The sequence below is a fragment of the Hydra vulgaris genome, chromosome 03 (genome assembly GCF_038396675.1).
Source record: "Hydra vulgaris chromosome 03, alternate assembly HydraT2T_AEP".
In the NCBI taxonomy this organism is placed as follows: Eukaryota; Metazoa; Cnidaria; class Hydrozoa; order Anthoathecata; family Hydridae; genus Hydra; species Hydra vulgaris.
This window is the reverse complement of record NC_088922.1, coordinates 34,585,373-34,610,046: the sequence shown is the minus strand read 5'-3', so window position 1 is coordinate 34,610,046 and position 24,674 is coordinate 34,585,373. Positions and strand designations below refer to the sequence as shown.

At 30.0% G+C, this 24,674-nt stretch overlaps 1 protein-coding gene and 1 long non-coding RNA gene across 2 annotated transcripts in view; both read left to right on the top strand.

Moving 5' to 3' along the window:
* The window catches only part of LOC100198489 (uncharacterized), a 36,996-nt gene extending 24,210 nt beyond the window's left edge, over window positions 1–12,786 (top strand). Inside the window, exon 5 of the mRNA XM_065792999.1 lies at window positions 12,613–12,786. Within this exon, the coding sequence (XP_065649071.1) occupies window positions 12,613–12,708 (96 nt within the window). The 3' untranslated portion in view covers window positions 12,709–12,786. The remainder of the gene's footprint in view (window positions 1–12,612) is intronic.
* Window positions 12,787–17,875: 5,089 nt separating this feature from the next.
* Window positions 17,876–23,393, top strand: LOC136078114 (uncharacterized). Its single transcript, XR_010637528.1, has 4 exons — window positions 17,876–18,023; window positions 18,226–18,309; window positions 18,402–18,593; window positions 19,376–23,393. It is a non-coding gene; the product is annotated as an uncharacterized LOC136078114 (long non-coding RNA).
* The last annotated feature ends 1,281 nt before the right edge of the window (window positions 23,394–24,674 follow it).

Below are 24,674 nucleotides of genomic sequence, written 5' to 3'. Positions count from 1 at the left end.
CTTTATCAATGGAAGCAGTTAGTAGAATTTTCTGATCAATTTCAAATTGAACTAATATTTGTTCATTTTATAGTCATTAGTTGTTATTCTCGTTAAAACGAATTTTAGAGTTTTTGCACATATACCTTTGTCAAAGATGCTTTATGAAATTAGACAGGTTATTAGTTGCAGTTACGTTTATGCCATTTGCAACTGTATCCAAAATATTAGGATTAGCTAAGTTCAAGTTTTCTTGTATTATATATGAATAAATAATAATATTTTTCATGTCTTAACTATATGAAAATATGAATTATTTACAAAATCTTATAAATAGGTATTTTAAGAAAGTATAAATATTAAAACAAGTTTGTAACACTAATCTAGTCTTGCTAAAACCCAATTATTACTTAACCATTTAGAATAAAATACATATGTTTTCGCCACATAAAATTGGATACATCATTTAACTTGTAAAAACCATTTAGAGAACAGGCCGGTTATAAACTAAATTTATATTGATAATATACATATTGAACAATGTATTTCAAGTCTCAAATTACTGGACCGCTTTGGACTGCTAAAGTATTTGACTATGTAAGTGAAATTTTAATTAAAAAAATACATCAAATACGCTATCATTTAAAATCATTTCATTTGACATAACTTTCGTGCAAAATAGTGTTGTAATAGCTCATTTAAAATAATACTTGATTTTATTAAATGATGCAATAAAAAGAAAGGTTTTAAAACTAACATCTATTCCATGCTTATTAGTAACACGAAAAATATTATCAAATTAAAAGAAAATTGGAAAAATAATTAAAAAAAAAACAGCTTTTTATTCTACAGCTTAGAAGTATACGGCATGATAATTATACAAAAATATATACATTTTATAAAAGCTGAATGTTTAAGCTATAAAATGGTATATAGTAATGTAATTTTTGAAAATGTATTTTTTTTACTTTTGTCCACCACCTGGCCCAATGTGGGTGGTCCAGAAAGTCCTTTCGGTTTTTTGCAACATTTATTTTTAGTAACAAGTCTTGTGAAATTGATGAAAAGCTAAATGCACCCAAAACAACTGTTGATAATCATTTTTGAAAGCTTAGGTGTGTAAAAAAGTTTAATGTTTAGAAACGCATCAACATATTTACATTTAAAACGGAATCGAAATGATCCATTTTTAAAGAGAAATGATAACTGGCAATGACAAATTGATTATATACTCTAATACTCAATGTGAAAGGTCATTGGTCGAAACTCCAGTCATCTTGATCAACATCAAAAACTGACATCAAACTAACGTTACGTTGTTGGTATGGTGGGAGTATTTTGAACTTTTGCCACCTAACAAAACAATCAACTCCACTGTATACTGTGAACAACTACAAAAATTAAATGAATCCTTGCATCAAAAACGTCCTGAATTAGTAAGTTGTAAGGGTACTGTGTTTTACCGTTGATAATGCATGACCACATACTTTAATTAACTATTGGAAGTTAGCTGGAACATACAACCTCACCTGTTTTACTGATTGTGTACCATCAGACTACCATCTATTTTGTTCATTACAAATTTTTTAAGCTGGCAAAACATTTATCAGACAAATTAGTTAAAACATAACTCGAATATTTTTTTGCTTCAAAAGATCAGAGGTTTTATTTTTTTTTTATCAATTTATTCAACCAAAAATTGAAAAATTATAAAATTTTTACAATTTTACAAAATTAGGTTAGGTGTCACTACTATAGTTAAAAAGTAGTCATTGAAGTGAAACCTACATAAATTAAACAAACAAACCAACAAAAATAATCTTCAGCAATATTAATAAATAAAAGTAAGCGTAAATTAAATTAATTTAAAAAAAAAATAATGATTAAGCTATAATAAATTAAAGTTTTGTCTTATAATAAATTATAAGACAAAACTCAATAACAATATGAAAAAACTCAATTAATAACAATAGCAAACAGCAATAAAAAAATCACTATGTACCAGAGTGACCGCCAGGTTAAGTTGTTCTCCAGGTCTGATTTTTTTTTTTTCAATAGTTAAGTATACATTAGTAGACATCATTTAGAATATTTAGAACTTCTGGGCTGTTGGAATTTTCAAAAAAAAAAAAAAAAAAACTAAGACAAAAAAATCAAAAAATAGCTATAACTTATCAATGTTGACTTGAGTGACCACCAGATTAAAATTTTTCCCAGGTCTGATTTTTTTTTTTCAATAGTTGGGTATACATTAGTAGACACTATTTGTAACATTTAAAACTTCTGAGATGTTCAAAAAAAAAAAAAAAAAAGTTAGCTATAACTTATCCTATACAAACAAAAGCACAAAATAAGAAAGCTTTATGTTAATTATATTATAAGTCCAAATGCTATAAATAATATACTTTACAATATATACTTGAAATTATAAACATTAAATTAAAATATATAACTATTCAATTTATTTAATGTTTTTTGATGCAAACTAAACAACTCTAGATTTTAACCATTTTGCAAAATCTATGTTTATCTCTTCATTTGTATCTATTCCGTGTTTTTTTGAATTCATGATGAATAGCGAATCCTGTTCTTCTGAGCTCGATACCCTCGAATGTGGCATGCACGTATTCAATCAAATCTGCATAGTACTTTTTAAACTCCAGAACAGCAGTGCTTATGTTATCCCCTGGTACCATACTAAACGCTTCTGCTTGAAGACATTTAAACCTTCTAAGACAGTTTACTATTAGTAATAAGTCATATTTTCCATTGTTTATAATATCTCTTTCAAGTATATCCACCAACTTCAGGAACTTGCTTGCATTGTTTCTGTAAAGTCCTACGCCTTGGTATCCTCAAAACATGATGTAATTTGATTGTAACCACTTCTCAAACAAAGTTCATACACTAGCTAGAAGTACTGCAAGTTTACTTACTATTCCCATTAGAACATGGAGCTAAGGAACAGGAACCAACTCCTAAAGAAAAGTTTTAGTCTTCCTCTTTGTACTTAAGTCTTGGATTTATAACATTTTCAAAGTGTGACATTTTTAACTTCTTCTTTCTGTCAAGGGTAAAGTTGTTGTAGTGCTCATCTAAGGACCTAAGTGTTCTCTTGATACCAGGCTCAAGACTGCAGGATCCCTCACAATATAAACAACTGTATTTCCCAGCATGATAACTAATTCCAAACACTGAATTTATACATTTAAGATCAAATGCAACATAAAACTTTACATCGTTTAAATTCAGAGGCTCAATAAGTTTCCAAAGATTATCGTTAGCTTCAGAAACCTCCTCAACAATTGCTATAAGAAAGGATATCTTTACTCCAGCATCATCTAGCTCTAAATCTAAAGAAGATTTTTTCAGGGGATTAAAAACATTTACAGTAACTTTAAGGAATCCCTGACCTGAATCCATAGCTATTCTCAATAAAATAAAGAGAAATGTGGATCTATTTCTCTTTCTGTAATGATGTGCTGTATAAATGTAAATGTATCTATTACATGAACCAATGTTCTAGTAATGACTTCTTCTCCATCAGTTATAGCGACCTCAACTTTCAAAGATTTTTTATTTTATTCGCTTCAATACAGGTTTGAGTTCCTATACTAGATCCATATTTTGAACAAAAATTCTTTGTTTTATTTTTTGAAATTTAACCAACTTCATAACAGTACCAAAGGACACCTGTTTTAGATCAATTCGGTCAGTTTTTTTGTCAGGTCCCAACCACAATGTTCAAAGGAGACCCTTGAGTAGCCAGCTGAAAGTTGTGTCCTCTACAAATATTTTCAACTTCTATCTTGTGCTTAAGTATACCTGACAATATACTTTAATAAAATATTTATTATTTAGAATTTTAAAATGTGTATTTATATTAAAAGAACAGCTTAATATGCTTGCCTGAGGCTATCCATTCTGAATATTTAAGTCCAAGCTGTTCTGCTGCTTCAATGAGATTGTTGACAGCTCTGCTCTCTGTACAGATATGAGCCACTCCTTGCACTAAATATTTTTATTTAAAAACAATTGAACTAAATAAATATTTTATTAAGTACAATCAATTTTGTTATGCATTTATATATGAAGCATTGTATATATGAAAAAATAAAACAACAATAATATAAAATTCTAACCTACAAAACTAAAACATGTTGAAGATAGTCCAGAAGACTTTGTGCGTTCAGAATCATTAGAAGCATTGATTTCATCAACAATTGATATTTGATGATCTTCTAAGATGCAATCTATCAATCTAAAATAATGGAAGAAATATTGGCCAGTAAGTGATATTATGTTAGCATACTAAATGGTATTTTAGTCTATTCACACTATGTAAGCCTAACATTTAACTATATATACTATATAATTAAATTTTAGGCTTACACTATAAACAGTAAATAGTTGTTTATCTTATACAATATCTTATATACGTGTTTTGTATAACTTATATGTATATACTACATACATACACATTATACTCAAATACCTCAATGCATGTCATACTTATACTAAGTATATGTGTATACATATACTTATAGTGCTGTATATATAATGTATAAAGTTATACGCATACAATAGAAAAACTAAAAGTTTTTTAATAACACATTATTTTTTGTATATGTATAATAAGATGTATTACGAAAAAAATTATATTCTATTTTTTTCAAAATAAAACAAATTATTAACTAGAAAGTAATAATAATTATTATATATAAAAAACAGATTAACATGAATTTTACCTTGGATATCTTCCCCACCTTCTCAATGCAACTAAGGCATAGAACAAAGTCGAAAAAAAAAGCCAATAATTTTAAACAAATCTGACTGGTTGTTAGTGGCAAACAGAGCAACTTTTTATTTATTGGTATTTAATTTATGCGAACAAAGAATTCTTAAATAATGGCAAAATAATATAAACAACCGAAGCGTCTGTTATAACAGTTTTGCAGGAGATATATCAATATAATTATAAAGATATTTATAAGTGTTTGTTTGACATAAGTATAAGTGTTTGTTTGACATAAGTTATAAACCCAATTACAATGTAATACATTTGTGTTGGTTATTTAAAAAAAAAAATGCTACTTTTAAAAGCAATTGGAATGAATTATGTAATATATATTTCATTTTGCGCTGTGCTCACAACAAAAAGTATTTATCTTAATAAATTACTGAAGCCATAATAGCTATTTGTATCGACTTAGTATTCAAAGATATAATAGTTTTTATAACAATAAGTTGAAAGAAAATTAAGTTACTTTTAAATTATTGTTATAGAAATAAAAGAAACCAAATGTCAATTAAAGATTTAAAAACTGATATAAAAAAGAAAAGAGTTTGAAAATGAAAGTAATTTGTTTATAAAGTTTACCGCTTCTGTTTTTTAATTGTTTACGCATTCTGAATGGAATGAATTATTTTTACAAGTTGGACGAATAAGTTCCGAGTATTTCAAAAAATGATACTTAATACCGAAAACTGTTTTTTGAATGGTGCTAAAAGTTATGATTATTTATGCAAAAACGGCTCTTGTAGAAAAAGTAACACTACCATAGTTTATCTGAATCTAACGTGACATTATTGTCAAACATACTCATTTAGGTGTGGTATTGAAAATAATAACTTCAATTTTCATAAAAAATGGTTTTTCATGGATAATTTTCCCAAATAATGTCTGATTATAAGTGTCAAGTTACATTCATTGAAATCAAACACCAATACGTGCTTTTATGAAAAAATCGAATCCATAGACTTATTTATAGCCAAGCCCCAAGGTGCTTTATGGTAAAAATTACATCTTTTCTAAATAAAACTACGCTTGACGATTTTTTATAGTTGCATTACTTTTACCAGATTATAATAGTGGTTAAAATAATCTTTCCAAACATACCAAATATGTCATACTTTTTGATGAAAAAACTTACATATATAGTAATTGACAAAACTTATATTTTTGTTCGGAAAAACCATGCCTTAGTTGCATTGAGTTGTTCTTGTCGAGATCATAGAGGTTTCTGTGGCAATTGTTACAAATAACCCTGGGATAGTTGGTTTCATCTAAGCTATACTGGCTCCAGACAAAAGTTTTTATCTTTGTTTTAATTGCTGGAGTGATCTTTTGATTTTTAGATGACTTTTTACCAAACTGTGTAAGACAAACAGTACACGTTTTATGTAAACAGTCTGCCATTGTATACACAATTTAATAATTTTGCAGACTTTAAACCGAGTTTTCACCTAATTTATTAAGATTTTTATTGTTAAAAATAAACATTTTTGAGCGAATTTCTTTTGACTTAGTCCAATCACTCAGAAGTTTTTAATGTCATAAATGGTGTCTACTAAAGTATACCCAACTATTGAAAAAGAAAAATCAGGCCTGGGGAACAACTTAACATGGTGGTCACTAGTCCACAGTGAAATAGTTAGCAACAACAACACAAATAATAACAAACTGAACGCAAACGAAAAGGCAAACTTAATCAACAAAAAAATATTTTTTTGTTATTTTTGGCGGAAAAAGAAAGGCGCAGAAAAATTAGCGGTGATATATTTTTGTTTTAATTAGTACTTTTTATTATTATTTCAAACATTTTTCGAATTTTTTTTTTTTCTATTAACTTGGTACTTTGCTTATAATTGTTGTTATTTTTTATTAAATCTATTTGTTCGATTTATTCTTTTATTCTTTTTCTTGTTTGATTTTTTCTTCAATCTTTTCATTCTTTTATACCATTCAATATTTTTCTTATATTTTTTTTATTCTTAGATAATCTTATTCTTTAAAGCAATTTCCTTCGTTTTTTCTTTTCACTGTTAAATAACACTTACTCTAAAATTTGTACACTTATGATTTTTTAAATATCAAAGTAAATGATGAGTTATGTAGATTTTCCTCATATTTTATTTATTTTTGCATTGAGTTAGCATTGTTCATTTGATCTGAAAATTTCAGATCAAATGAACAATGCTATTAAAGCTAAAATATTTTATACCTTACCATGTAAATCAAAATGTCTAAAAACACTAATAACACCCTTTGCACCATCATTGTATGCTAAAATAGCTGAATACGTTCCCATTTCCAGTCTTGATTTAGAAACAAAAATGCTTTTTGATATACGAGCCCAAATAAGTCCATTAAGTGCCTCATTAGCATTTTGTGTGTTTCCACGTAAACATTTTGATAACAGTTCATCTGATTGTAAATTTATAATTATTGGTAGAATTAAATCTTTTATCCGCAGAGGTATGGTAGATTTGGGTTTATAATTCTTTTGATTTGGAGTCCAGTATTTGCACCAACTATATTTTCCACGAGGACAAAACTGGTGGCGTGTGTAGGAATCAAGAAAATCGGTGAAGTGGAAAAGTATGGCATAAACTGCTTTCTTCATTGAATACGAGTTTTCCACATTAGATCTGGTTGCAAGACCATAGATATTTTGCATTGAATTAATGCAGTTTTCAGTGAGTTTACCTCTGCCTGATATTGGTTTTTTAGCACCTTTTTGGGCTTTGACAAGGTTTCGTAGACATGTTCTTAACCGTTATTGAACATGTCCAACACATTCCAGTTTTACAGCCATAATACGATACTCTTTGTAATGATCTGCTACTATTACATCATTAAAATAAAATGTATCCCCATCTCCTAGATATTCTTCATATATCAACTTATTTTTTTGTAAAGATCTCTTAAACATAGCCACAGCTCCTACAGATTCCATACTACCTGATGAACCCTTGTGATTCGATTCACACTGGTGATCAACCAACCAACACATACTCTGGAGTTTCTATTTTAGATCTCCACATTTTACATCCATTGCAATGTTTAGTAAATATCTCTGCATCAATACATTTATCACTACAAACATCAGTTACAACACCATTCAACGAATTATGACCTCGCTTTTGCCATGAACCATCAATAGAAATTCTAACTTTTTTCATTTCAAGAGAGTTGTTTATTGATTTGGTTTCAAAAGCAGCTTTTTGCATACTTTCCTCAGCAGCAATTTTGTATACTAACATGGCAGTTTTATTTAACTTATTAAAGCCATTAGGCGACAAACAATAAAGATTCATACAAAAGGAAGAAGTTTTCATCGACTCATGACCAGCACCTATTTCTCGCAATCCGATGACAGCTCGCAGGTTGATCTCATATGGTGATTCTAGAGATGAAAGTTCTTTTTTAACAGTATCAATAGGAAACTCATTTGTGTTTAAAGAATTCTTTGACTTTGGTGAAGTTCTAAAATTTTTAGAAAAGTTACGCTTTGTACCCTTCATCTTAAGTAAATGACAAAAGCCCATGCGAGAACCAACGTTATCTTTGATTAAAAAATATCCAATAAAGTAATTGGGGCAAACAGTGTGTGCAATTCATTTCTTTAACAATAAAATAGTAATAAGTATAAAATAGTCGTCAGATTCACATTTATCCGAGCTGAATGATACATCTAACTTTCTTGAGGTAAACAAGAAATCTCCTGATCTGCAGGTTTTGATTTGAGAATATCAGATGGTTTAAACCCATTCCATTTTCTGCTCTTCTTTCTAGTACTATTTTGTTTATTTGGCATTTCTTTTATTGAATTTATATATATATATATAAATATATATATATATATGTATATATATATATATATATATATATATATATATATATATATATATATATATATATATATATATATATATATATATATATATATATATATATATATATATATATATATATATATATATATATATATATATATATACAGTATCGGACAAAACGAGTGCAACCAAATAATGCTAATTTAGTTTCTTTATAAAAAAGTGCTGCATTTTTTCAATTTAGAGAAATAACTATGTAACTGTTTAGAGACAAAGTTCTTCAAGTTTTATTCATCACAAAGTTCATTATTTGTACACGAAAATAAATAAATTAATCAAAAGTATTAAAAAAAGTTGATTTCCTTCTGGACAAAACAAGTGCAACTCGACAAAATGTTGACCAAGCTGTATTTCGCTATCAATATTTCGTGGCGAATCCTTTGTTGTTGATCACAGCCTTGCATCTTCGAGGCATAGATTCGATCAGGTGATCAATGAAACTTTGTGGAATCGCTGCCCAGGTCTTTTGGATTTGTTCAAACAGTTGATCCTTATTACGAACACCTTCACGATTTATTCTGTGGTTGACGATCTCCCACAGGTTCTCGATAGGGTTGAAATCCGGAGATTGAGGCGGCCAATCCATCACCGATAGGTCGTTGTCTTGAAACCACTGCTTGACTACTTTTGCAGTGTGTTTCGGATCGTTGTCTTGCTGAAAAACCCATTTTATTGTCATATTCCATTCAGCATGAGGTAACATAACATCTTTCAGGATATTTTTATACATGAAACGGTCCATTATTCCATCGTTTCGATGTATTGGACCTAGACCGTTAGCAGAAAAACACCCCAGACCATTACATTGCCTCCACCATACTTCACGGTCTTATGGCAGTAACGTAAATCGAGGCGTTTTCCGGCCGGTCGACGTACACGGTAAATGCCATCGCTCCCAATGATGTTGAACTTCGATTCATCACTGAACAGGACAGTTCGCCATTTCTGCACATTCCAGTCAATATGATATGTAGCAAACAGTAGTGATTTCGCCGGTTAACCGTTTCAAAAACCGGATAACAGTTCCCATCATTTTGCGGTTAACCGACTATTCGGTTACGGAGGGGGTTAATAAAAGGAGGGGGGATTTTTTATAAAAAATTTTAATTTATAAATTCAAATTAAAAAGTTTTTTACAAAACACGAATAAAACTTTTTAATTCTAGCGCGGCTTGCTGTCAAATGCACATTTTCTATCAGCCGTTTTATCATAATTTCAATATAATTTAATTTGCTTTTACTTTGGTGAGAAATAAACTAAGTTCGACGATTTAAAGCTTGTTTTCGCTGAACTTTTTGTTTTTATTTGTAACTGATATAATTATTTTTTAATTTTTAGGCCGATTTTCATAGAGTTTTTTTTTTAAATCTAAGGATATAAATTTAACTTTGATAACAAGTAAAAATTAATAAACGGGGGGGTCTTAATAAGCTTGGGGTGGGTGGGAAAAATTAACAACCACTATCAAATATATATGCACTATAATTACAAAGCCACTTGACGTCACGGAACATTCTAACGTTTAACTTAATATAATTACAATTTATAAGCCCTGCAAATTTTTTTATATCAAAATGTTTTAATATCAGCGGATTTTTAAAAGCATTCTCTCATATAAAAACATTTGATCAGGAAAAGAAAGATGTTATAAAGTTAAATTGCGTGTATTTAAAAAACTTATTGTTATGCGGACATAGATTGAAGCATGGATAAACTTGAATGTTCTCAAAACATCTTGGTCCGGAAAAATAATTTAGAGAACATTTGATAACACTAAAATACCGCCAAATCTACAAATAAACGAATTCTATTGGTTCAAAAAACACGCTGAGTGTAAGCAAAAAAAGTTCCAGAATATTCCGAAAAATCTTTCTTAAAAATGAATTGTTAAAGTTGCATAGGTAATAAGTAATACTTTGAGATTTCTATTGTAAATTGTTATAAGAATATATTATCAAACAAAACTGATTAAATTAACATTTAAATTAATAAAAGAAGTTTATAATCTTTTATCAATTAAGATATGTCAAACAATATGCGTCATAAGTAAGTTGTTACTTTCTATAAAAATTTTAAGTCGGTTTTTATTATTCGAAAATAGATATTTGATATTCGAAGAAAATCCGGTTAACCGAAAAACCGGATAACCGGCGAAATCACTAGCAAACAGGAGTCTTTTCTTCTGGTTTTTTAGTGAAATCAGCGGTTTCTTTGCAGGGCGTCGAGAAAACAATCCGGCTTCAACAGCACATCGTCTGATTGTTCGGTCCGATACAGGCAGCTCTAATTGGTCTTGTATCTCGACTGATGATATCCAGGGATCCTTCTTGACGGATCTGACGATTATAGAATCCTCTCTAGAAGTGGTGGAACGCGGTCTTCCACCTTTGTTATCTGCTGCCAACTTCCCCGTAGAACGATATTTGGAACATAGTCTTGATACGGTCCATTTTTTCACGCGATATTTATCACAAATACTTTTTTGTGACATTCCACTTACGTAATCGCCAATAATTTTCTTTCTTAGTTCCAATCCAAGACTGTCGGGAGCCATTTTTGCACTTGAAGTCATAAAAATAATAAAAATAATCACGCTTCTCAAGGCTTACCGTGTTACATTTACCTTGTGATGATACAATAATGCTCTGTGGAACACAACGTCTTGGTTGGATGTGGACTGTATTGATGTAATGAAACACTTGTTGTATTTCACTTCTTGTATTGATGTTCTTCGATAAAACTCACTTCGATAAACTGTCTTGATAATACTGACTGATTGACTTCCATATACTGACTGAATTACATGTCGATTTACATGTCTCTTATATAGTAAAATGAACCTGTGTGAACCTGTTCTGGAAGATTCTAGATGCTTCTTTTCGATGCTTCTGGATGCGTCTGGATGTTTCTGGATGCTACTGGATGCTTCCAGATGCTTCTTCTGGAAGCTTCTGCATGCTTCCGGAAACTTCTGGATACTTCCTTTAATTATTAAAAAAACCTCCGTGACGTTGACACGGACCAGACTTTAGAAAATGAAACTAACCAAAAAAGTTGCACTTGTTTTGTCCGCTGCAAAATGGCACTTGTCAACGAAATTCTGCCTGTGTGCTGTCACCTGTCAGCTGATTGCTCATGTCATGGCATGCTAAGACTCCAGACTCCTGAACTGTTTGCTGTGGTAGTATAGTTCGTTTCGTTTTTAAGACATGTAAAATTAGGAACACTTTTTAGCATTGTTCGATGTTGGTTGCAAATGTTTTGCCCAATACTTTATATATATATATATAATATAATATAATATAATATAATATAAATCCAAAGTGTAAACAAACAATAACACTCCAAATCTTTCAATTCTGTTAACTGTTACAAAACGTGTTTAATGGTTAAGAACAATGACTTTTAATTGAATTTCAATTCGGAAAACATAGAAGTGACATCAAGCTTACAAAGCTTGAAGACTTCAGTAAAATTGAGCTTATTTTTAGGGATATTTAACATTAAGAGATACTAAATATTTAACAACCATGTTAAATATTTAGTATCTCCGTTGCTAAGGAAAAAAAGATACTTAGTGTTCTAATAAAATGCTCATATCTAAAGAAAGATAAATTATTCAGCTCTGAAACTTTGGCTAAACGTTCTTTGATTAATTTGACACATATTTTATGCAAAATTGAAAAATTAAAAAAAAATTTTTAGTTTCCTAGTTTTTAGTACCTAGTGTTGTACCACCTTAAGTAAATTTTTTTATTTACATTGATTTAAATTGCTTCACGTAAAGTATTAATTCAATTTGAACATTGTTGTATTTATATAAAACATAGGATATAGTTTATAATGTGCGAATATTATTTTGTTCAGAAAAGAAAATGTTAGTTTTTTGTTATTTTTGTTTTTTATTTTCAAATAAATTTTTTTTTTTACTTTACTAACATTTTCTGTTTCAGGTTGATCATCCAGATATAATTGACTATTTTGAGTTATTTGATGGCTCTCAATATCTTGCTCGTCCCTGGCTTAAAGAACTTTATCCTTTAGACTGATTTTTTTTTTTTTTTTTTTTTTTTTGAATAAAATTGGTTTTTCTATGTTATGAATATTTAAAAATGTTCTTTATTAAAGTTTCGGTTTAATAGGAAGCCTCCGCATCCCGAAGTTATAAAAACTTACTAAGCAGAAAAATGTTTTCAAAAAAAAAAAAGAAAGCATACTACACTTTATAAAACAAAGAGTTACATATTGCATTAATAGTGAAATATATAAATCATTACGCTAAAAAACATAGGGCTAAACAGTACATTTAGTTAGGGTTTAAAAACACCCTATCATTTTTCACTCAGAAAGTGGGATACTGATTAAAAACCTTTATTGAATCATTGATGAGTTGACAGTTCTCTCGACACAACAATTTTCTCAGACGTAACATTAACCAAATCCCCAAGTTGATTGGTAGATAGTTGTTTGTTTCGCTTTAGTTAATATTAAATATTCGTACTTTAACTTTTTTTCCCATGCATTAACCTTAGCTAACACAAAACGTTCATCAAACGTTGCGAACGTTCTATGACGTTCATAGAACGTGCTCAAACGTTCGCAACGTTTGTCAAACTTACTTGAACGTTTTGTGTTAGCTGGGTAACATACTTACATGGTATTAAAAAAAAAAAAAAATTACCATAATTATCCAAAATACCAAAATATAGAGTTAAAATAAATCACTCACAATGGTCGCAAGGGGTCACATAAGATTCAAAATATAACTCTCCATAACCTTTTTTATTTATTTCTGTTTAATTTTTTTTTAATTACTGGTTTAGATTTGTTAACCGTATTACTGTGCATATAAACAGGATCGTCCACAATTACGTCACGCGATAGAGACGGGTTAGCGGTTTTTGACGATTTGTTACGGGGGAGGGGGGTAGGTATTCAATTTGTGACGCAACATTTGTTTTTTATTATTAAGTTCTTAATCTTGAAAATCTTTGATTTGAAAAGTGTCTAGCCTAAAACATAGACCTTCAATGTACACTCGACTGCGGCTACTCCAATTTAACATAAATTGAAATTGACGTTTTACATTGACTTAATTTTATTGAAATTGACTATTCAAATTGACTTGAATTTAAGTAGATTAATTTAAACTCTGCTGCGTCATATTTTATATTTCATCAATATATGATCAATGAAAAAGTAATAATATAATTATTAAATAAAAATACTTAATACGCATTAGCATTAAATATAATGTTAACATAACCTGCACCTCGACACTAACTTATTGCTAAAGAAGCTATTTAAATAGTAGATTTATTAAAAATTAATCTTTGGAGGCTATTCTCTAAAAATTAATCTTTGGAGGCTATTCTCTAAAAATTATCTTTGGAGGCTATTCTCCGTTTAGTCGCTGTTAATTTATACAACTTTATATCAAACTTTAGGAGTGCAAAAAAAGAATATATTTATACTAGGGTTATGACTTTTTTTCAACCCCATGCTCTTTTACTGTAGTTTATTGAACTTTTACCTAAAAAGTACGAAATGAACTATTATTTGCATATCTTTTGAAAAAAGTTCATCCCGCCATTGAAAAGTTGATTTTGACATGTCGATTTTTCAATTAAGGGGTAAATTTTTTTCAAAAGATATGCAAATAATAGTTCATTTCGTGCTTTTTAGGTAAAAGTTAATCAAACTGCAGTACAGGAGCATGAGGTTGAAAAAAAGTCATAACCCTAATGTGTACACTCCACTTTCCTTTACCTATTTAAGTCAGTTGATGTATGTAACTACATTGTGACTACGCGCGTATTAGTTTAATTTATGTACACAATGATTATTATTCTGTGAAACTTAAATAAAAAATATAAATAAATATAGAGACAATTAAACATCAATAATAGCTAAAACATATAGAACAACTTTCAAATAAAATATATCAAAACTAAAAAGTTTGTTCTCTATAAGAGTTAAACCCTCATTTTATTTAGCCGCGTCTCAAAATACAGAAATTTAACCAATCACGGCTCTACGCCAGTATACTACTGTTACAAAAATAATTTAAACATTTTTTGCACAAATGGTTTTTTGTGGGCTTATTATTTGTACGAGCGTACAAATAATGATTTTCCAAGTAACATTGAATAATCGTTAAATGTATTCATTTGATTTGGAGGAGAAGAGGGGTTATATTTTTTCGTAATTTTGGGAGGGGGTCAGTAAACGTGACTGTGATTAGGGTGTTAAGGTTCAAATTTGTATGACGTAATTTACGGACGACCCCTAATAGTATATTAATAAAAGACAAAATAAACAAGGCATCTGGCAGAAGATTGTTTAGATCCAGAGACATAGCTACCGTGGAGCAGTTGGAGCAAATGCTCCAGGCGCACAAGTTATTAGGGCGCAAATTTTTTTTGATACTTTTTTTCAATAATCTTGGAGAAATTTACAGGGATCTGGTCATTTCTCCAGTGGTAGCTGTCAGAAAGTCTGCCAACAACCCCAATTCAATTTATGGACTCCAATTGCATAAGTACCGAACGAGACAACTAACACGATTAGAACCCACTACGCAGGAGAACATAGTTTTCAATGAAATACCGCGCAATCATCTTAAATTAAAGTTATTCAATCACACTCCCTTTTTATTAAAAAAAATACTATTAATTGACATATTTGTTAGTTCAAGTGTGGAGCGGGGAGTGTTTTACTGGTTATGCCGATTATTCCTTAAATTCTCTAATTTGCCGACTAGAGATAAATAGTCCTACTTCGTCTACTTATTTAAAAAAGGTTAAATTCGAAAATAAAACAGTCCCATTTCGCCTATCTATTTAAAAAGGTCTAAATTTGCCGATTAATTTATTGAATGGGGTGTGCAAGGGTGTCACTCACCCTCGCACACCCTCGCACACCCCTTTGTGCAGTCTTTGTTTTTGGTTGTTTTTTTAAATTGTCTTTTTCGAAGCAACTGTTATTAAATGTCTAGATTAGAATTAAATTGATAAATTTCTAGATTCTAATTGTTAGTATTTTTTCAGGATTTACAAACAGGTATTTTATATTTAAAATATTGCTGTAACAGATAGCAGATGCCTAATTGCAAAAAACTATTACTAAACTGTCATTACATCATGGGTGTTGAAACAGTTGTTAAAAGTCAATCCAATCAACTTTTAAGAAAGTCATTTACAAAATTAATGCTTTTAAAAGCTTTCAAATCATATGTTAAAAACTTCCGATTTTCAAATCTCAAAGTTACGATTTTGACTTACTGTTGGAATAATTATACTAGAAACACATAACACTATTTAAAACTACTTTCAGCTTCGTATTCGTTTTTACCTAAGCTTGTCTAATAGACCTCTTTGAAATAATATAAGTCATGAACACTTTTTGACTGTTTTGGTCCAGTTGACATGGTAATTTAAAAGATATTCTTTCTCCATTAAGAACCGTAAAGTACCATGTTCCGTTATTTGATAAAAAAAGATGAAAATGAAAAACCAGCAGAGTCGCAAATAAAGGTAACTTTTTGTGAGTTTACTCGGGTAACTGATCAAACAGAAGAATCAGAAATAAAAGTCTTGAATTTATAGAAAATTTCACAGATCTATCAAAAGTACGCTCAATCACTCTTACAAAAATAATCAATCACTCTTACGAAAATTGGTTCTTCATCGGTTATCTAGAAAATCGATCGGTTTCACAGAAAACCCAAAGGTTTTACGGCATATCCAAAAAATTATTTGGTTTTTTGCAAGAGAAACGAAAATAAATTGGCTTTTCCACAATTTAAATTTGAAAAACTATTTGTTTTTAAAAAAATTAACGCGGGAATTTTTTTTTATATTGGTTTTCTAGAATTTCATCTATCATCTTTAAATTTAATTGGTTGTTGGCTTATTGCTTCCATATTTGTTATAAACCGGCGCGCAACTTCATTTCTGTCATTTCTTCGTTAATTATAGTATTGCTGAAGAGTGCTGTACTCTAATTTCATTTTACTCCAAGCAACTCGTTCGATTATTTTATTAAACTAATAGCATCAAATATCTTTTTACTAATTATTCAAATTAATTATTGCTTAGCAATATATCATAATATGCTTTCAACGTTTCAAAAAAAAAAAGTCTGAAATAAATTAAACTATGTTTATAAACTGTTTGATGATATAGCCAACATATATATTATATATACATATATATATATATATATATATATATATATATATATATATATATATATATATATATATATATATATATATATATATATATATATATATATATATATATATATATATATATATATGTTGGTTATATCATTAAACACTAAAATAGTTTAATTTCTTTCAGATTTATTTTATAAATCTGAAAGAAATTAAAGCAGAAATATAAAAATGTACCTTGATACATACTTAGTAATGTTAAACAATTATTCAGATTTTTCAAACCTTTCATTTCAATTTAAACATGGTGAACATTCATTCAGTAAGGATTTTTTTTTAGTATTATAATATTGTTATACTGGAGAAGATATTGATGGTTTGGTTATCAACGATATAGACGATTTCACGTTAAAGGAACTAATTTCTCCAATTAAAAACAGAATCGTTTTTAAGAAAGAATTAGTATCAAAGAACCTTATATGTGTAAGATCTTCATCACCTACATTAAACTTTTGTAATGTAAGTTTTACAATGTCACTTGTTTAAAAAAATTTATTAAAAAATGATTAAATTGATACAATATATTTAGCCAATATTTTGTGTGTGCACACATACTTTGACACTATTAGGGCTCTATAACATAAAAAGTTTGTGCATAATTGAAGACTTTAGTGCTAAAAGTACTTAAGTCACAAAAAAAAAAGTTAAGAGAAAACATTGTTATCGTTTTTTTGGATAGTTTTTTTGTTTTTAAAATTTAAATTTATGAACAAAATCAATAAATAAAAATCAGTAAATGTAATATTTAAATAACTAATAAATGAATTATAATTTAATTAAATTTTTATCAATTTTCAAAAAAAAAAAGAAAATATAACAATATTGATTGAAATATATTTTCTTTCAACTTTTTTGTGTGACTTCTTTCAACTTTTTTGTGTGACTTCTTTCAACTTTTTTGTGTGACTTCTTTCAACTTTTTTTGTGTGACTTTTAGCACTAAGGTCTTCAATTTAATGTCTTGAACTTTATTTTTAGTATTCCGTCAGAAAAACTGACATTGCCCCCTCTTCTCCTTGCTGCTGTGGAAAAAAAAGAAATTAACTTTAGTCTTCCAAAAAGATCAAAACCAAAGAAGTACATTATAGATTTTCTTTTTGATATCATGAAGCAACAGTATGGGTTGTAAGTATTTTGATTACTGTTTAAATTATAAATTAAAATAGTATAAATTTCAAATTTTGAACGTAAGCATTATTTATCATCAGTATTAAAGTTGGCGAAATGTTACTATTTTATATTTCTTAACATATGACTACCTCTTCAATAATAATAAAAATTGAAATGAAATATTTTCTTGCTTTTCACCAAAGTGAATGCTTTATAGATTTCCAAGTACAAGTAACTTCTACTAAATAGCAAATGAGCTTTTCCTAGGTATCCTCTAAAAACTCATCACTGCAATGGCTCTGTGAGTATTTAACTGTATAATTAAAACTAATAATATCAATGATGTTATAAAATTTTATAGCTAAAGAAGTTTTTCTTTTATTCTATTGTCAGGAACTTCTTGTGCATTTGTTAAAGCCAAAATTTAAGTGAACTAGACACCCTTTTCTAAATGATGAGCAAGTTGCACAGTTTAAGATAAAGTATTCTAGAATTAATTCTGGTCATAAGCGTAACTCTGATTTGCTGAATGAGTCTACTAATCTGTACTCAGCAAAACGTCACTGCCATCATTCAAGTGATAAGGTAAGCATGATTTCGCTGCATATATAATACATGTTTATATGAAAAAATTACTTTTCATGTTTTAATTATTACATTATAAAATGTGGATGATGGTATAACTCAAGATGTTATAAAAAGCATGGTTGATGAGTGTCAACTGTAACCTGATAAAAAATTTTGGGTTCACAGATTGTCTTGTCAATTGAGGCATTAAAATATACATGCCAATATGAAAAAACTTTTGATGTCCTAAATAAATTCCAAGCACTTTACCATGAAAAAGTTGTAAGTAGTTTATTTTATATTTTATATCTATATTGCTCTGTTAATGTTGTCTTAAAACTGCAACGTTCATGATATAAGCAATGATTATCCCATTTAAAATTAAAGTTATAATAAAACTAAATAAGACCATTAGTTGGATTTTTTTTTTCTTCGTTGGCGTGGGAAAATCAAGATTAATATTTTTGTATTAATTCAATTTTTTATTAGTCTGCGTTTTTATCCAACCTGCTCTGGGGTATCGCTTCCCAAATTTTTCTAGAATTGCCCCTGCAATGCTAGGGTGGGCAGCGCCGTGCTGTAACTTTTGGGGGACCTGTGCAGAAACTAAAAAAGTTTTTTTTTTCTTTTAATTCCTAGTAATTTATGGTATTGGAGAAGTTTTTCTAATTTATTTAATAGGGGGCCCAGTGCAATTGCACTTGTTGCACTTGCGATAGTACGGCGCTGAGGGTGGGAGTAAATATATTTTTTCTTTATTTAGCGGCTTTGTGATATCATTTTCTTTGTTTTATTTTTAGCTTTTTGCAGCAGCAAGAGCTATTACAAATAAAGATATTGATAATAACTGCTTGTTATTATTGGGTAGAATGAAAGAGGGAATAAAGAAGTTGATAGATTTAAAAAAACCTTTGTTAGATAGAAAACATTGTGCAATGAGGTACTGTATGAGATTAGTGATGGTAATAATTGTTAATGTTGTAACGTTAATAAATACCAGAACTTGTAATGAAATACATATATATTATAAGTAAGCCATCTTTACATGCATAAATCTCTTAACTAAAAAAACGCCACGTATATACATAAACATTGTTCCTGCTCGTCCACATATAATTAAGCTCTACGGCTTCACATCCCGGAAACGTATTGGCTTTCGTCCCCTCGTCGACCGAGTAGTTCTTCAATTCTGGATATGTTCTTCCTTATTTACAGGTAGTTCTGGCATATCATGTATATCAGATCTATCACTATTGGAAGGGTCGAGTTTCTCATTGTTGATGGGATTATCATGTATAGCGTCTTCATTATTCATACGTGTGTTAGGTTCATTTAGGCGTTTGTTTATTTGATCACAGTGTGCTAATGTACCGGAAGAGTTATTCCTCAAAATGATTGCAGTGTTAAGACCAGCCTGAGATATGAATGCAGCAAGTTCAGGTTTGGAATCTGGTTTTTGTCGATACCATAATGGTGTTCCACTTTCAAAACTCATAGCGAGAGGAGATCTTAGCTGTTTCCCCATCATCTCGGAAGGACTTCTTGATCTCCCTGCATGGGGTATTGTCCTACAGCTTAAAAGCATTCTCCTTAAATATCCACATAATGAACCTTTATCTGGTGAATACGCTTTTAACCCCATCTTTACTGTCTCTACCATTCTTTCGGCCGCTCCATTAGATTGAGGGTGATATGGCGGGGTTTTATACGGCAAGCAACCTATTTTCTTTAGCCACTGCTGCAAGGTGGTATCATGAAATTCGGCAGCGTTGTCGGACACCAAAACTTCCGGAACTCCATTTCTCGAAAAGACATTTTGTAGTACTGTCTTCACTGTGGCAGCTTCACGGTTATTTACCTTAATAACTTCCGCCATCCAGAAAAGGAGTCTACTAAAATTAAAACAGTCCTATGCCCTGCATATGGGCATGATCCATATGTACTCTACACCAAGGTTTACTTTCATTTGGCCATGTTTGTAATGTCCTCTCCTTCTTCATTTTTATTTCAGCACATTTTTCACAGCTTTTTACGTATTCTTCGACATCTTGACAGTAGCCAGGCCACCAGGCTTCCAACTTTAATCGACATCGCGTTTGCATTGTGCCACAATGTATGTCATCATGGACCGATTTGATGAACATCTTTCTCGTCGTTCGAGGAGGTATAATGAGATCTCCATTACATATGATTCCTTTTTCGATAGTCAGTTTATTTCTAATAGATTCATATGTTCTTTCTGTTACAGAGCATCTGCCCCAATGTTTTTGCTAATTTTGGTTTTGATGTCCATCAATACTCTATCATTTTCCGTTTCTTTCATTATTTGATCAAGGTTAACAATATCTGACTCGACTAAGTGTATAAATGTCCCTTGGTCCTTCTCTTCATCTTGTGATAGAAAAGACAATCTTGATAAGGCATCGGCATGAGGAACATTCTCTCCCTTCTTATAGTTTATTTCGTAATCGAATGCCATTATTTGTATGGCCCATCTTAAAATTCTAGCGGATGTGACTTTGGGCAGTTCTTTATTACCATCAAATATAAATTCTAGTGGTCTGTGATTGGATGTTAGCTTGAATTTTCTACCCAGCAGAAAATGCCTAGCCCTGCGAGTAGACCATACAATAGCCAAAGCTTCTCTTTCAATATTAGAATATCTTGTCTCAGCGTCTGATAAAGTTTGCGAGAGATACAATACAGGATGGCCATATTGTGAAAGTATTCCAGATATAGCTTTAACCGACTGGCATCGGTTGTCAATTCCAGATCTTGGTTGATGTCATAAACCTTCACTACAGGTTCTTCGCTAAGGTTCCTTTTTAGCAATTCAAATGCATGTTGATGTTCCTTTTTCCATTCGAATACAACCCCTTTCTTTCTTAAATTGTTTAAAGGTAAAAAATTTTCAGCATTTTTGTGTATATGTAGACCATAAAAGTTTACTAGTCCTATGAACGACTCATGTTCTTTTTTATCCTTAGGAGGGTTTATTCCGAGTATTTTGCTGACTAGATTACGATCTGGGGTAACTCCCTTTTCTGACAGTTCGTATCCTAAAAATGAAAGACATTTCGCTTCATTCACTGATTTTCTTGTATTTATGCTCATTCCAGATTTCTTCAATTTGCTCAGAATCTTATTCAAATTCGATTTAAGTTCTTCAGCATTTTCCGCACCGACACATATATCATCCTGGAATATAATTATGTTAGGGATAAGATCACCTACAACAGATTCTATCGCTCTCTGAAATATTGCACTCGCTGTTTTTATTCCAAAGGGTAAACATGTCCATCTTAATAGTCCGATAGGGGTATTAACTGTAGTAATTTATTGTGCCTCTTTGTCCAATTCAATTTGATGATAAGCTCCCTTTAGATCAATTTTAGCCCATATGCGTAAGTCTCCATCTGTTTTTCTAACAACCACAAGTGGTGATGCCCATTTGCTTCCACCAGGAGGGACCCTTTGGAGCAAACTTTGTTGTATCATCTCATTCAGTTTATCTATCACTAGTGGTTTAATGTGAATAGGGAGGGGTCGCGATTCAAAATAAGTCGGTTGTATGCCGTTTTTTAACAGAATATTTGCTCTGTAATTAATTAAACACCCATGAACAATAGGGTCTATACTATTAATTAATTTTGTAGCATTGATATTTAATACATCCATACCAATTAGGCCATGATTTTTATTACAGTCTGCAACGATAATTCGTACTATATTCATTTTTGATTCAGTTTCCAAAGTTGCTACACATTCGCCTAGGACTTTTATGATTGTACCATCAAACTGTTTCAGACGAAGATAGCATTTTTGTAGTTTCGGTCTAGACATAAGTTCCCAAAAATTCTTTGGAATGATTGTGACTTGACTCCCGGTATCAATTTGCATTTTCATATTATAATCGTTTATTTTTACATTAATCTCTGAATTTGTACCATTCATGTTAATGGAGTATACACTAGTATCATCGTTCTCTATTTCCTCTACTGTTTTTTCATACTTATTGTTTGTTCTGCATACGTTTTTAAAATGGTTAAACTTTCCGCATTTTGTGCAACTTTTCCCAAACGCTGGGCGTTTCCTAGGTGGGTGCTGAAAGCCACAATATTTGCATTTAAATTTTTTTTCTTTGTTTTTATCAATATGATTAACTAAAGGTATGTCTATGTTGCTTCCAATGTTGTTTTGTATACTAAAACATAATATTTGCTCCAGTTGTCTGATAAAATTAATACATGCTCCTAATCTAGGCGAATCTCCACTTTGTAACATTTCTAGGGCTTTAATTCTCTGATCAGGAGACTAGAGGCTATCAATCAATCTCATTTGAATTAAATCATCTCTTGCACTTTGGCCATCTTTTCCCAATTTTTCGAAGTTGCAAAAGCTTGAAGCTTCGCGTAATCTTTGTGCATATGCTACAATGTTTTCATTGTTTTGTTGTTTTGATGCTAAAAATCTAACTCTTTCAGCGATAATTAAACGCTTCTGAGGCCTCAAATGGGCCATAATAACAGTTTTAATATCATCGAATATCATATTTTCTAACTCTCTAACAACTCGAGTAACAATTAAATATTTTTTAACATAAAAATTATTTAATTGTTACTCCAATTTTGTATTTTATTTTCCTATTTTTAGCAACAATGAAAAACCTTCATGCATTAATTCTTCCAAGCATTTTTGTGGCAAGAAACAATTTTATTCACTATGACGCTAGTATGTTTTGTTGATCCGTATATTCGTTTAAATGATTGTATATCATTATCATCTAAATCATTTTAATATTCATTATTTTAATAAAAATTGATAGAAAAAATTCAGTTCACTTTTTATTAAGCGATTCTGTTACTGATATAACTTGTGGCTTGAGTCTTGTCATCTGTTCATATTATATTTTTGATATCGCATATCCAAAGAAACTCCAAAAAACCTTGTCTTTTCTAGAGCATTACGTTTTGGAACGAAATAGTAAACTTCCTGGCAACATTCAAAACATTGCTAGTTGTATGAACTTGTAATATAAATTATAAAACTCAATAATATACTATATTAATTTGTTTCAAAACCTTTTTTTAAATCAAGTTTATTTTTGAAACTCGCTTTACAAACTTTTAGTTGTTTTTATAGAGAATTTTTTTCTTTTTCAAATGATATAGTAGTATATTAATATGTTCCATAGCACAAAAATATTTCTATATAGAATACGATTTATATATAACACCATTTATTTATATAATGTATATAAATACGTATCTAAAATATATAAATATGGTAATAAATTATTAAACTTTAGTTTTTGTATTAAATTGAAATCTCTGGCCGAATATTTTTATTCTGCAAAACATAACTCATGAAGTTAAGTTTTGTAAAATAATCATAAATGCGAAAATTGCGTTTCGTGTTAAGCATTTTGACATAAAATATTACTTTTATCGTTATTGCCAAAAAACCAATTTTGGGTTTTACGGCTTGTCCCAATAAACAAACCAATTTTGATTATCCAGAAAACCAAATATCGTTGGTTTTCTAGAAAACCAACTTAATTTGATTATCTGGATATTCAAATTGGTTTTTCAGAAAACGTAAATAATTTGGTTTTCTGTAAAACCAGAATAAATTGGTTCTCTAGATATTCAAATTTGGTTTCATTTATTGAGACAAGCCGTAAAACAAAATTTGGTTTTTTGAAAAACCGATTTTCGTAAGAGTGATGTTACGACGGGGCTACAAATGTTAATGGTAAGGTTACAGGCAAGAATTAGATATCAAAACTCCACTGCCAGATTCTTTTCCTCTGTTTTCATCATCTGAGTTTAAAAAACAACGACGGTATAACTAATATACATGCAATTTTATAAACAAATGCAAAAAATTTACATTTTATTCAGTTCTATTAGGCGTTTGGCAATAGTAATAGAAACGAGTCAAACCAACTTGGCAAAAATATTAAAAAGAGTTCGTCTAACACGATGATCGTCCCGTACCTCAGGCTCTTGATAGCCCATTCGACAACTATGCACACTTTTAAGTGCCTATTTTTTGGAGTCATCTGATAAAGATATCCGAGTATTGTATTTACATAAT